The following is a 15,379-nucleotide window of genomic DNA, read 5'->3' as shown; positions in this document are numbered from 1 at the left end:
ATAACTGACTTGTGGAGCTGTGTGCTGACACATACATAGAAAACAGCTCTCTGAGTGTGTATTACAGCAGTGTTACCTAGTGTTGTCAAGAGATTTAAAAAGTTGAGCGATTAATTAATCTCTTTTTTAATCTCACCTAAAAATGGCTGAAAAACACCCTCAACTTGAAGTATTTTCATTTAAATTATTGTGGCTAGCTGTCTGTGCTAGCTGTCCATGCTAGCTACTACATGTTTAGCATTGAGGTGGTAGCGGGAACAAAGCTCCGGTGACATACAAACTCTTTTTTGCACAATTTGCACACAACGGGCTTTTGTTTTCTATCTGTTGTGTTTTTATTTAAACTAAAATGAATGTCAACCAAAGTCCAACAGTCTCCCATTTTGTGTTGTAGTCTGCATCACTATTCTGGGTATACTGAGAATTCTTGAAATGAGAAAGGTTCCACACTGTTTGGAGTGCCAAAAAAAGCAATTAACAGTGTTTTTTTTTTAAAGTGCGTCATATTTTTCTCTAATTAATAAATCTCAAATAATGCGTTTAAGTAACTGCCCTAGTGTTACCACATGCTTTACACCTGAAGTAAACCGGTACGTAGGGTGTAGCGGCTCATAACGCTGCTTGCCATGTTTATAGTTGGATGCAGAACGATTGGCTAGTTAGTAAAGAAACTCGTCTCGGATCATTCTACATGTGCGTGCCGTGCACAGATTATTATAGTGTCGAGCAGTAATGGGTTCAGGCTTAAAGCTAGGAAGGCTTTATTCAGGTCCTTGACGTGTTCTGTCGGCATCGGGTCAGATCTAACTTTGTATATCTGGTTAAAGTTCTACTCTTGTGTCCAGAGGACGTCTCTTATGTTGGTTCATTGTTGAACTACACCACCATCTATTATCCTGACATGTACATTATATTGTCTCTGATGCTTCCAGCGGTCTCATGTAAACAGAGACTGTTTTGAAAACGTTGCCGTGTGAATGCGGAACTTTTTGGAAACAGAAGCAAAGCGTTGTCGTGTAAACAGGGCCTTAGAGAAACTGTTAGTAGGTCAAGCTCCTCCCTCTAATACACAGTCTTTGTTTGATGTTTCCTAATCATCTGAATTCAAATTCAGGCATTTACAAAGTCACCCCTCGATCCTGCCACCAGTTTGAGCAAGACTTCTACACGTACGACACGTAAGTGCACGTGATCCTGCGGCGTCTAATATGAAAGTAAACACAGCTGTGTTGATTAGAGCGTTTGTTACTCCACAGCTCAGCCCCTAGCATCCTCACCCTCACCGCCGTACGCCATCACATGTCAGGACTCATCACCACCGACCAGATCCTGGATGTCACCGTCACTATCAAGTAAGTCAGTGTGACTAGGGGTGTACAGTGCATGTCACAATACAATATATATCTCTACTAAACAATACATTATGCATCTCGATATAATTACAAAATGGTATGATATACAATTTTTCATTTTTCTTTTAAACTTGCAAAAACAAATAAATGGTAACCATCTGTAATCCAAATATAAATATCAAAAACAATTGGTATGTTCATCAAACTGTTATTACATTTTTCAAAAGAGTTCAACTTTATTATCTACAATAGATTCTAATTCTGTTAAAGGGGCGGTATGTAGAATTTGCAAGCAGTTTCTGCCACCACCAGGAGGCAATACATACGCCTTTGAGGTGTCTAGTCTGCCAGAAATTAAAAAGAATTCTCCACTCTGAAGCTCTCAAGGCGTTAACGAGACGAATACAAGTGTAGAGTTATTTCAGAAGACGACATCTTCAAATATTTTACCTCCAAGTGAACCAGTAAGTAACCTTGCTCCCAGCAGAGGCTGAGAAAAAAAGAGTTCACCCAGAGATGGTTGAGTTCAGGGTCAGCTCTGCTGTGAATAGGCTTATACTCACCCAACCGGTAGGAAAAAGGTACTACATGTTGGCCGGGCTTTCAATATTTATTAATGTATATATAACTATGTAATCTATAAAAAAAATTATCACATATGGCATGACAGCTAAGGACATCTTTCTTAACACTCAAATTTTGATTTTAGGTATTTCAGACATATTTAAAAGTTGAAAATTCACAATAATTCTACATATGACGCCTTTAAGTTCTTAAATTATTTAATTAAAAAAAATAAAATCTAACCTACGTCTATAAAAGTGCCCGGTATGTTTTATGAAAATAAAGTGCAATGATTTTCCAGCTAAAATGTATTGAGGTGTGAGGTAGTTTAACAAGGTCTGATGGTGCGTTCTGGACATCTAGTGATCGGGCGTTTACATGCTATGCATACGTTATCGCAATTAAATGTTTTGGGTTTTTTTTTACTTTAAAAACATGAATAAGAATTTGTATTGGACTAATCAGTTTTTTCTACAAAATATGATTTATATGTATTCCAATTTAAAGGAATTAAGTGCTTCATTCCAATCTATGATTTTAGTTATTTCTTTTTTAAAATCAGGATTTGAATTGAATCGTGTGATGTAATTTTTAGTGTAATTTCTTCTTCCATCTGCTGCCGTCAGGTCGTCCATTGAGAGCGAGCCGGCGCTGGTGCTCGGGCCTCTGCGTAGCTTAGAAGAACAGAGGCAAGAGCAGCAGCTGCAGGAGATCGAGCTGCGTCGCCAGCAGCGTGAGCGGCGTGCGGCTGAGGAGGACGGAGCGGGCCGGGACGATAGTCCGCCAATTCAGGAAAAAGCAGACGAGCTGAGCGGACCCTTCCACTACGAGTTTGCCTACTGGGCAAGGTCAGTTCTACATTTTAATAGACACTCTTTAGCTTTTGTCACGGCAAATTTGCGGTTGACCTCATTTGGAGACATGATTTCTGCCCTGGTTGAATGATGGAGTCCAGTCAAAGCATGATGATTTTATAAAAAAGGATTTATTATAAACTAAATGAAAAAGAGTGTCCCATTCTGTAGGGATTCAAGGAGCCAGGTACTCCCGGTAAAGTTCCACAGCTTAAGCTTTATACAGATGGAGAAAAAAGTTCAACCCTGAAGGGAGGAAAAGGAGGGGGTCAGATGCCCAACAGTGGACACGTTGGAGAATGATGACGACGTAGATGTTATGAGGAAGGCTGGCGCCACTGATATCTGTCTTGATAGTGTGTGCGCGTGTGTATCTGCATATGAATTTGAGTTTGGCCTTGAAGGTTCAGGCCAGGGTTCTTATCTGAGTGTGTATGTGAAAGAATGTGAGTTGCTGGCACTGTCTGTACTGCTAATCTAACATGACTCAGCTGTTCAAAAGTACAAAGAGTAATGCAGTCATCGTGTATTAAAACATGACAAATTGTACACATGAACACACATTTGATGATATGATGATAAATATAATAATTTCCATAACACTTTAATAGACTCAAAATCTATAAAGATACTGAAAACGAAGGCACAGAAAGGCTGCTTTCTTTCTCTTTGAAATGATTAGGTCAGCGTTTTTTCAACCTTGGGGTTGTGACCCCATGTGGGGTCACTTGTAGACTTGGGCAATGTATCGAGAATCGAGATATATCAAGATTCAATTTTGGTGATAAAATAGATTACAATATCTCTTAACAATATATGTTATTTTATAGCTTATTTTGTATTTAAATACTCATTTTAGGAATCGCTGCTTCACCCTAAATAAGCCACATAATAGAACTCACTCACATGTGCTGTCCCTTAGAGGAGAAAAAGCCAAATGTGGCACAGACTTTGCATCTGTTTGATAATAAATGTGTCTGTGTGGCATTTTGCATCAGCAAATTTAACCCAGAATAGTTTTTCTGGTCAGACTTTTAGTTAAAAATATCAACATTGTTATTGTATATCGCCATTTTGAGAAAAATTATCAAGATATGAAATTTTGTCCATATTGCCCAGCACTAGTCTCTGAAATGTCTAGTAATTTAGGAAACAAATACTAATTAAAAATGTATTGTTTATATTTTTTAATCATTATTCTTTTTTAAAAAGCTAAAACACAACACACAATCCTAATCAATCTATACTTTCACTTTAAAAATTCATATAACGAAAATATATACCGGTATAGCACCCAGCTCTAATTCTGTGTTGTTTTCACTCAGGGCTGGTGAGAAGATCACGGTGACTCCGTCCTCCAAAGAGCTGCTGTTCTACCCTCCAGAGGTGGAGGCCACCATCACTGGAGGTAGGTTATCTTGGTTTAGAAGGGATTCTATACATATCTAGGTCATCTGTGAGAATGGTATAAAGTACTTCCCCCCAACTCCTCCCACCTTTTCTCTGCATGCAGAATCCTGTCCAGGTCGACTGGTGGACATCGTAGGCCGTGCAGGTCTTTTCCTGAAGGGCCAAGTGTCTCCAGAGCTGCAGGGGGTTCAGATCTCCATCACAGAGAGAGGAGCTGCTGCAGCACTAGTGACAGTGGCCACTAACGAGATGGGAGCGTACAGGTGTGTCCATGAAAATATAAAATAAAAACAAGAGTAATGCACTCTGCCGTACTTTTAGCAGACTCACTGAGCAGCCTTTACTCACTGGCCCTCATTTATCAACCATTTATACGTTCAGATCTGAGCGTACGACATCGACTTTTTAAAACTTTTGTATTACACAGATAGCATCATTCAACACGTACATTTTCCTGCATTTTTCTTTTTCTTTTCACCTCCCATCCCACCCTATAACAGAAGGCCAGATAACAGTTCACAAGACACACACCAAGAAAAATAAAAAATAGAAATTATATCAACAAAATGTCATCTATGTTCACATTTTTAAAATCTTTTTTGAGGGTTTTGATCGTTAATTTCTTTTAATGTTTTAATTATTGCCTCAAGCATGCGGACTGACACCAATATAAACATCATATTTCCGTGTGTCACTTCAGAATCCCTGTGAAGTTGTTCTCAGAGCACACAGGGGGGCAGACATCACCTGCTCAGTAGCTGAACCTCTTCCACAGAGCGTTTAAATGCACAATTCCAGTTTTCACACTTTCAAAAAAAGCACATCTTTGTTTTGCTCTACCTTAGATGTGAAGATACTGATTTTCATCTTGGAAAAGTTTCTTTTCTTGTTTGACCTCAGTGGGCGGGGCTTCCGAAAACAGGAGGGCGTAACATGTTAATGACGATCGAATTGAGCCCCCAGATTTATCAACACCCGATCTTTTGTAGGCTGGGATTGGTCAGATACCAATGTTTCATGAATCACATGTTGGTCCTGTTGTAGGAAACACAATGTGAACTCACATTTACACCTGTTTTCACACAAGGTTGATAAATGAGGGCCATTGTGTTTTGTTTTGGAGGTTAAGAGGATTCATTACTGGGAATGGGATCAATTTACTAGTTTAAAAAAAAAAACTTGTTTTCTTGTAAACGCCAGCTTAAATCTGTCAGTTTACACTTTCACTTTTCATTAAACAAACTCACTGGAGACTCGTTTTGTTTGGCTCCCTCCTCTCCTCTTCAGTGTGGGTCCGCTCCACAGTGATCGTCAGTACGACATCAGTGCCAGCAAAGAAGGCTTCGTTCTGAGCCCAGTGGAGGGAACCCTGGGAGATTTCAAGGCTTTCGCATTGGCTGGTGTCACGTTTAAGGTACCTGAGGCTGGGATTGTCCATAACTGCTGCACCTCGTCCTTTATATTTATTGAGTTCTACACTATTTGGATTTGCTGTTCCATTCCTACTGATTAAAACAGTTAAGTTCTTCCTGTGTGTGTGTGTGGGTTGTTGTTTATCTATCAGGGCTTTGAAAAGAACAGCAATTACCATCAGTTTAGTTATAGTCCTCTAAAGCAGGGGTTCTCAACCTTGCTGTCAGGATCCGATTTGGGGATACGAGACACTGGGAGGGGTTCGCCAGATGCCTTCAAGAAACTTTGAGCCCATTTTTGTTGATTTTTATCCTTTTTCTGCAACTACACCAAATTTGCCATATTTAAACCTATTTTCATCACTTTTTCTTGCCATATTTTTGCTCTTTTTAATGTATTTATGCTACATTACTCCCATGTCTGCTCCTTCTCCTTTAAATTTCAATGTCTTTTCTGCACTTTTTTTTTTTTTTTACTTTCAAGACATTTTCACCACTTATGAATCCTTTTCACCACTTTTTTACCTAATGTTCCAATATTGACACTTTGAACCCTTTTTACCATTTTTTTCCTATCTGTTTTTGGCCACTTTAATTTGTAACTTTTGACCGATTTCTGTGGTTTTTAAAATACCATTTCACCACCTTTTCCACCATTTTTGGTCACTTTTTACCCATTTTTTCCATGTTAAAACAAGGATTTACATCTTTAAGATGACTATGTACTATAATAAACTTCCTGGATAACAGGCACTTTAATTTTGGGGGTCGTCTGTTGAAAAGGTTGAGAACCACTGCTCTAAAGGCGCTGAGCTCACTTGACTATCAGTTTTTCAACGTCACAAAGCCACAGCCCTGTGGAGGAACTTTTTCCCTGCACAACAAGCTGTAACTAACCAGCTGAAGTAATTCTCCTCGTGCAGCAGGACTCTGATGTATTTCAGAAATCGTGTGTTACGTGTGTGTTACAGATCCGAACTGAGGACGGGCAGCCGCTCTCAGGCGTCCTCTTGTCTCTGAGTGGAGGACAGTTTCGCTCCAACCTTCTGACTCAGGACAGCGGCCTCCTCACCTTCAACAACCTGGTATGATTAAAAACTCTGTCTTTACACCATCATGATACAGAGACGACAAACCACTTGTTTGTAGGAGAAGTTGTGATGAGAATTTTCAAAATAAAAGGCTATAGAGAAACTATGGCTGTGTTCAAAATGTCACACTAACGTACTATACACTACAAACTCAATGAGGATATACTGTCCACTATATATTTTAAGTATGGTTAGGAGGATTAGGATGATGAGCGTTCCCACTGAAGTATACTTCAAAGTTTCCCAAGATGCCTTTGGAACCTACAACAACAAAAACCTGAATCACACTGAGGCTAAATATCTCTGTTGATTCTCCACCTTTGATAGTTCTGAAAACATGTTCTAATTTTATCCATAAAACTCACGTAAACACATTTTATTCCAATTTTTTTTTTGGAGATTTTCGGAGACCCTCTTTTGTGCTACTGACCACATTTTCCTGTTAATTTCAAAACAAGAGCCTAGGGTTAAAAAATTAATGGAAGACCAGAAGATATGCTTTTATTTTGAAATTTGGATGTTTGATTTTTAGCTTGAAGCCGGTCCCAGGACCATTTTACGTTCAGCTCACAATGTATCATGGGACTGTTGAGTATGACTCGTGTGTCCACCGTGCATACTTAAAAAATGTCCCCATATAGTATACAAACAGGTGTTTCTCATGTACTCAATTTTTTCATACTATGTAATATGAACGCACTACATACTCATTATATGAGTGGTACTTTATGACATTTTGAACATGGAATTTGATTACACATACCAGTATCATCTGTGCTGCATTCATTGATTAATGGTTAATTAAATGACATGTGAGTAGGGCTGGGCAATATTTTGAGATTCACGATACCTCAAGTTTTCTATTTTGGTGATATTGAAAATTTAAATATCGATTTTCATGATATATTTTCATTTCATAGCATATTTTGTATTAAGATACTTGTTCTATGAGTCACTGTTTTTGCTGCTTCTCAGAACAACCCAGAAGTTCCCCTAAACAAGCCACACCACAGAACTCACTCACACGTTCTGTCCTTTACAGGAGAAAAAGCCAAGTGGCACATATTGTGCAGCTGTATGTTAATAAATGTGTCTGTGGGGCAATTGTTAATGAGCAAATTTAACCCAGAATTGTCTTTTTCATCAAAAATATAGAGATTCATATCATATAGAGACATACTGATAAATAGAATTGAGATATAAGTTTTTGTGCGTACGTGAGTGTTCCTTTGACCTGTGTTTAGGGATGTAACGATTCACTCAACTCCCGATACGATTTGATTCACGATACTGGGTTCACGATACGATTCTCTCACGATTTATTTTACAAAATGGGACTGTATACAAATGACTAAAAAATATTCCGTTATTTTCCGTTAGAAAATACTGTATTATTTTCCTTATATTTTCATTTCATTCAAAACAATGCAATTTAACTAAAAATAAATCTTGAATGAAATAAATAAAGGAATAATACAAATGAAGAAGAAGCCTATTAATTTAAATTCTGGTTCTATAGTAAACAATGCAAAACTGCATAATAGTTTTTTTTTTTTTTTAAAGTGCAACTGAAAATGTATTTTGTGCCTTAAAAAACAGTCATTGCACTGTATTTACGTCAGATATTTGTTTGGACCAGCAGAGGGCGCTCGTAACCCAGTGGTCGGTTGGCATGCAAATATTCATGCAGTGAAGAAGAGATGCTATGCGCTAGCAGACAGAGCTAATAGAAAAACGTGACTCTTACAGATATTCACGTAATATTACAGATATTCTTTCGGTGCTAAAGGGGTAAGGAATCATTTATGAACATGTTTAAGAGTAGAAAGCGGCCAGAAAGAAAGTAGTAGGAGATTCCTCCCGCCTACACTTCTGGACAAGAGAAGGATAAATATTTATAGCGCCCTCTGCTGTTTAAAAAAAGCGACTGCGATTCAATTTTCACAGTATCGATGAACTGTGATACCAATGAATCGATTTTTAACTGCCTTACGATTAATCGTTACATCCCTACGTGTGTTGGTATTTTTTTCCCTGCTCCACAGAGCCCTGGTCAGTATTATTTTAAACCGATGATGAAGGAGTTCCGCTTTGAGCCGGCGTCTCAGATGATCTCTGTAGAGGAGGGTCAGAACCTCAGCATCGACATAACGGGAATAAAAACCGCTTACAGGTGTGTGTGTGTGTGTGTGTGTGTGTGTGTGTGTGTGTGTGTGTGTGTGTGTGTGTGTGTGTGTGTGTGTGTGTGTGTGTGTGTGTGTGTGTGTGTGTGTGTGTGTGTGTGTGTGTGTGTGTGTGTGTGTGTGTGTGTGTGTGTGTGTGTGTGTGTGCGCGCGCGTGCGCGTACACAGACTTTCACAGGATTAGGTTTCAGGCTCTCTGTGTTCACACGTTTTGTTTTTTGACCCTCAGCTGCTACGGAGCCGTGCAGTCACTGAGCGGTGATGCAGAGCGTGACGTAGCGGTGGAGGCGGTGGGTCAGGGCGACTGTAGCCTCTACAGTGAGGACACAGTCACCGATGAGGAGGGACGATTCAGACTGAGGGGTCTGCTGGTGAGAAATAACACTCTGAGTTGTGGCTTTTAGTAGAATTATAATTGTATTTGCATAATTTATAATTAACTACAATTATGGCACAGTTGTAATTCAAAAGATCTGTTGTTGTCATAATTGTAATTAAATTGTCATTGCAGTAAGTTTGTTTTGTCTTCTTTTTTTAATTATATGTGAAGGTTTTGTTTATCCAGACGAGGCTTTTCAGGAAATGTTTTCTCCCGACATGTTTTGAGTGTCAACTAACACATCAAGCTTTACCACATTTTACCAATTTTTTTTTAATATATATTGATCTAGGGGTATACTGAAATATTAAAATCTATTGATTAGGGGGCCTATCAAGGTAACCAATAGATGAAAAATAAATTAGATGATAGATATTAGTTTTTAGTGTATTTAACAGCGGATTTAGGACCATTTAGAAGAGATGCTAACAGAAACAAGAGGAAGGTTCACTTTTTATTAGGTTATTTATTTCATGCTCAGTAATTGTGATCGACTTTCTGAAGATAAAAAAAAATACTCACTAATTGTAATTGAACATGATAATTGAAAACGTTAATGTAACTGAAATATGTAATTGAGCCCAACCCTGGTAGAATGTGTGTGTGTGATCATCATTATGACATCATCATCCTCCTGTTTCCTTTCAGCCCAACTGTAAATATGTGATTCAGCTTCGAGCTGAAGGCAACGACCACATAGAGAGAGCGCTGCCTCAGCAGAGAGAGATCGAGGTGGGTTTTTTCTACTAACTGCTTTTTTTTGCATTACAAACAGCACGGAACATTTCTCATTTCACGAGTTCCTGGTATACCCATAATACTGATGCACATGATGATGGAGAACCTGCGGAGAAGTCGTTGCAGTGCGTTAACATTAGATTTAGTTTAAAAAAAAAAAAAACACTGGATGGAAAACAAAAGTTGTGTGCAAATTGTGTAAGAAAGAGTTTGCAGATCACCTGTTCTCTTGTAGTCTCCGCCATAGCCTCAATGCTAAAATGTAGTAGCTACCACCTCAGTGCTAAACATTTAGCAGCTACCAACTCAGTGCTAAACATTTAGCAGCTACCAACTCAGTGCTAAACATTTAGCAGCTACAAACTCAGTGCTAAACATTTAGGAGCTACCACCTCAGTGCTAAACATTTAACAGCTACCACCTCAGTGCTAAACATGTAGCAGCTACCACCTCAGTGCTAAACATGTAGCAGTTACTACCTCAGTGCTTAACAAGTACCAGTTACTACCTCAGTGCTAAACATGTAGCAACTAGCGCCTCAGTGCTAAACATGTAGCAGCTACCACCTCAGTGCTAAACATGTAGCAGTTACTACCTCAGTGCTAAACATGTAGCAGCTAGCGCCTCAGTGTTAAACATGTAGTAGCTACCACCTCAGTGCTAAACATTTAGCAGCTACCACCTCAGTGCTAAACATGTAGCAGCTAGCGCATCAGTGCTAAACATGTAGTAGCTACCACCTCAGTGCTAAACATTTAGCAGATACCACCTCAGTGCTAAACATGTAGTAGCTACCACCTCAGTGCTAAACATGTAGCAGCTAGCACCTCAATGCTAAACATGTAGTTGCTACCACCTCAATGCTAAACATGTAGCAGCAAAGTATTTGTCATTCACCATCTTTTCTTTCGATTCATTTGTGTTAGATTTCAGATTATCAGAACTGAGTGAAAGTACAAAGTTTACTTGTTAATTGCTGGAACCCTTCATCACTCGTTTGCTTCATCAAAGCCTCTTTTGTTTTCACAGAACAAAGGCAGAGATTATCCCTGGCATGAAGATTAAACCTCTCCTTTCATAATTTTTTTTAACTTCCTTTTAATACTGTAAATGTTGTTCATTCTCTATAATCTCAGCGTGAGACACGAACTGCAGCTCCGCCCACCTCTGCATCTCATTTCTAAACTAAGCTTGTGTTTCATCTCAGGTTGGCAGCAGTGACATTGATGGAGTGAACATTCTGGCCTTCAGGCAGATCAATCAGTTTGACCTGAGTGGAAACATCATCACCACCCCCGAACATCTCCCAACTCTGTCGGTACGAGTGTGAACCTCCATCACATCGCTACAGTTTGTTGTTAAGTTATTTTAATGTTTTTTATTATTTTGTGTTTAAATCCAGGTCAAACTGTACAGGAGTGATAATCTGGACAATCCAATCAACAGTGTTTCTCTGGGACAGTCACTTTTCTTCCACTTTCCTCCTCTGGACAGAGACGGAGAGGTATGGGTTCACAGCCCCTCACTCATAGGTTACAGTGAAGAGAATACGCAGTCATTTCTGCTACATTTTCACAAGAACTTAAGATTTAAAGTTTTGGGAATTTTCAAAAATATAAACTTTTCATGACAATTATTTATGAACTGGAATGATTTTTAAATAACTATCATATATTAATATTAGCATCCATTCAGAATAATACAATTTAACTCGCGTAACATTTCAACGAAAGTTGTAAAATTCTGGGAATTCTTTTAAATTGGAATTTACGGGATATTTGAAGGTTTATGTAGTTGGGAAAATGTATTTTAGCGGTATCTAAAATAACAACAGTTTTTAAAAACGTATTTCCAATGTCGTGTTAATTCCAATAAATCATTTCCATGAGAAGTTTCTATTTTTTTAATATTCCCAAAATGACTGAGTCTAAATCTAATCCACTTTATTTATGCAGCAATATATTCTGATAATAAGAGTTAACTAAAGTGTTGCACAAAATAAGAAAAAAACAAATAATAAAATCATGAATTAAAGGCCTTTCAGTGCCACTGCCCAACATCATCAGACTCCACATCATAAACTCAGCCAAACTACTGAATATAATCAGCTTGGTTTGGACGTGGACATGTTTTAGAACGTGCAGGACAGTTGCCCTCTAGGACTGATAGTTAGTGATTAGAGCAATGATTCATGCTGTCTTCCTGTCTTCCTCAGAGCTACGTGCTGATGCTCTGCTCCACCCTGTCTCGCTCCCAGTACGATTTTATTCTACCGCAGGTTTCCTTCACTTCCTCTGGTTACCACAAGCACATCACACTGGCCTTCAACCCAACCGTAAGATCCCACACCTCGGCCTGAAAAACGGCCGTTGTCACACTTAGTCACAGAGGTCATGTGACACTTGCATTGACCATGTGCCTTTTCTGTTTTTTCCCACAGCGTAAAGTCCCAGATCAGGACGTGGCTCAGGGCTCCTACATTGCTCTACCTCTCACACTGCTGCTGCTGTTGGCTGCGTACAACCACGAGAAGGTTTTATTCTGCTTTGGTTTAGTTATGAATCTATGTACTGTTCATTCTTTGGTTATTTTGTTTTACAGAAATACAGAAAAAAGAAGAAAAAAAAAACAGATAAGCAGCATTTTTCTGTTTTAAAAACAAAAAAAATGAGACCAGAATTCCACTGCACCACGTCTCCTCACACAATAGGACTGTTTAGGATTTATTTCAGCCATTTTCTGGTCCTGCTCCTGTTTTCATGTCCGTGGATGTAAAAATCTTTTTTTTTTTTTGAGGACAGTAAACATATTCATTTTGCATGTTATAATACCGCTAGCCACTAATGGCAGCCGTCACCACACACATAAGTTGATCACAATAAATGGGGAGCACCAGTAGATTCATTGCACCACCTCTGGTTCCTTTAATCACATATCATGTTCATGCTTTTCATAACATCCATTTTTTTGCTTTGATTTTTTTATTCATTAAAAACGTTTCAATTCACCAGTTCAGCAGTTGCTCCTTTTTTGTCCAAGAGTAAAAGTCCGCCCCCCTGTGTGGTGTGATTAAAACATGAAGCTCTCGTCCAAGTTTCCCATAAATATCCAAAAATCACACAAACGGAACAAGATTTGATTTGATATGAAAAATGCTGCTTATCGGTTTTTTATGTTTCTGTATTTCTGTTTAGGTTTTAGGTCAGTAAAACAAAATAACCACACTGTTTATTTGTTGTTTTGATTTGGTTTTAAAATGGAATAACCAAAGAACAAACGGTACATAGATTTTTATGCTACATTCCACAGGATCCATATCTGTTCTGTTCTGTTTTTTTTTTTATTAAATAAACTACTTACTTGTTCTCTTTTTTCTGCAGGTGATCCCCCTCCTCTTACAGCTGGCCAATCGTATCCAAGGCGTGAGGACCATGGGTCAGACCAGCAGCGATGGCCCCGCCCTCGACGACGCCAAACGTCAGCCTAAGAGACAGAAAGCGCGGCGCACATAGGGCCACGCCTTGTTACATAGTGCGTGCGCTGTTTAATTGATCGTCAAGTTTAGAGAAATATGAAAACTAATCTGATTACACTCCCCACTTTTTTTAAAAAACGTCACAAACTGACAGTGAGATTTTACTGACGCGCTAATAACGACTCATGTTTAATCCCGAACCAGTCAAACCCCGGCTGCTACTGGTTTTCTCGCCACTAGCGTGACTAGCTGACCTGCTGCTAAGGTCACATCCCCCTTTAGCTCAGGTATGTGAACATGTTTGATTAATTTATTAACCGTTTTCAATCTGGTGTGAGTAATAATGAGGTTTGTTTATATGTTGATGGTAAATTTTCTCAGAAGTTTGGCTGATGATTTGTTTTTGTGTTTTGTTTGTTTTTTTACCTGTAAAATCAAACGTTTGACAAGCGGATGTTTAAACTTGAATTTATAAAATGACTTTTCCAGTGAAAGATGAATCTGGTTTGGTCGTCAGCGTGTGTTTAAAGTGGTGAGAGTTGGAACGTCATGAGCTCATTGTCTCACTACGTAGACGTGTAAAAACACTGTGAAATCTTTGACCCTTAAATGTTCTTCACTTAATGAATTTATCTGCGCTTTTGTCCACGTTACGAGGAATTCTATTTAATTAAGTGAGGAGGGATGAGATGTCTAATCATCATTTGGTGAAAAATGTCATTATTTCTCAGATAATAAAATAAAAGTTGGACTGGAGGGAGAATGAGTGGTGTGTGGCTTGGCCTGAAGGGGGCAGTGTGACTCTAGGAGTGGGATTACAAGTCTGAGGCAGGAATGCTATAATGTGGTGCTGGAGAGCTCCTGTTCTGCATATTTTCTACATCTCTCTGGTATCTAAAGAAAAGTAGTGACCAACGCTGGCTTTTACATATGATTTAACAGAAAAAAAAAACTCAGGAAGTTGATGATGAAGCGTTTTGGTCTTTTATTGTCGACCAACATTCTGATTTTTTTTTTCATTTATTCATGAAAGTGTAAAAATACATATTTGACCCTTTTTGTAAATATGTGAGTGTAGTTTACGCCACAATTTCTTCTCTAGTCCTTTGGCAGTTTGATGTAAATCTGGTGTCAAACTCAAGGACCTTGGGCCAAATCCGGCCCTTTAGAGCATCTGATTTGGCCCGCAGGAGAAAGTGAAAATATGAGTCATTGTGTATGACCAAATAATTCAGTTGTAAATTGTTGTTTAAAGAACTCTAATTTAAGAAAAATTGCAGGATTTTGGAAAACATTGAACAAAAATTGGTCAAAAAATAAATACATAAAAGGACATTTAAGTATCTGTCACTTATTGTTTAGATATTGTTTAAGTTTTCCATACTTTGTCTAGTTTATAACTGGATGTGCAAAGTTGGGCTCATTAATGTTTACATTTTTCATTGTGGTTCACATGTGGTCGAACTGGTGATGTAAACTAATAATACTTTTTTATTTAAAAGCACTTTTCAAGAAACTCAGACACTTTACAGATTAAAATAAGTATTAAGGACTTACATTAATGCACTCATAAAATGCTTAATACATACACATACAGTATATATATTCTGTAAATAGTATATAGCTATCAGAGTTTAGGTGTAATTCCATCCTAAAACCACTATTTTTTTTCCTGCTGAATCCATATATGATTAGTTATGAAGTCATTTAGTTTATTGATCCTGGTCCCACTTTTCACATTTTAGTCTAAGTCTGTGGTTCCCAAACTTCTCACAGTCCCGTACCCCTTCAGACATTTAACCTGAAGCCATGTACCCCCTACTCCTGCACTTACATATCTCGTTGAGGATTAATATATAATAATAATAATAATCTGTAAGCACACAAGAAAACAGTTGGCGCAATATTTACATAATCGTGC

General features: G+C 38.4%; 1 protein-coding gene across 1 annotated transcript in view; it reads left to right on the top strand.

The window, feature by feature from the left end:
• LOC114462766 (nodal modulator 1-like) overlaps window positions 1–14,221 on the top strand; it is a 42,773-nt gene extending 28,552 nt beyond the window's left edge. Inside the window, exons 33-47 of the mRNA XM_028445740.1 lie at window positions 1,115–1,178; window positions 1,257–1,352; window positions 2,543–2,764; window positions 4,096–4,178; window positions 4,284–4,443; window positions 5,468–5,594; window positions 6,564–6,677; window positions 8,729–8,856; window positions 9,096–9,237; window positions 9,894–9,977; window positions 11,191–11,301; window positions 11,386–11,487; window positions 12,199–12,318; window positions 12,424–12,516; window positions 13,364–14,221. Coding sequence (XP_028301541.1) covers window positions 1,115–1,178; window positions 1,257–1,352; window positions 2,543–2,764; window positions 4,096–4,178; window positions 4,284–4,443; window positions 5,468–5,594; window positions 6,564–6,677; window positions 8,729–8,856; window positions 9,096–9,237; window positions 9,894–9,977; window positions 11,191–11,301; window positions 11,386–11,487; window positions 12,199–12,318; window positions 12,424–12,516; window positions 13,364–13,495 — 1,778 coding nt within the window. The 3' untranslated portion in view covers window positions 13,496–14,221. The remainder of the gene's footprint in view (window positions 1–1,114; window positions 1,179–1,256; window positions 1,353–2,542; window positions 2,765–4,095; window positions 4,179–4,283; window positions 4,444–5,467; window positions 5,595–6,563; window positions 6,678–8,728; window positions 8,857–9,095; window positions 9,238–9,893; window positions 9,978–11,190; window positions 11,302–11,385; window positions 11,488–12,198; window positions 12,319–12,423; window positions 12,517–13,363) is intronic.
• The last annotated feature ends 1,158 nt before the right edge of the window (window positions 14,222–15,379 follow it).

The sequence above is a fragment of the Gouania willdenowi genome, chromosome 1 (genome assembly GCF_900634775.1).
Source record: "Gouania willdenowi chromosome 1, fGouWil2.1, whole genome shotgun sequence".
NCBI classification, from domain to species: domain Eukaryota; kingdom Metazoa; phylum Chordata; class Actinopteri; order Blenniiformes; family Gobiesocidae; genus Gouania; species Gouania willdenowi.
Note: the sequence above shows the minus strand (reverse complement) of the source record. Positions and strands in the feature narration are given on the sequence as shown.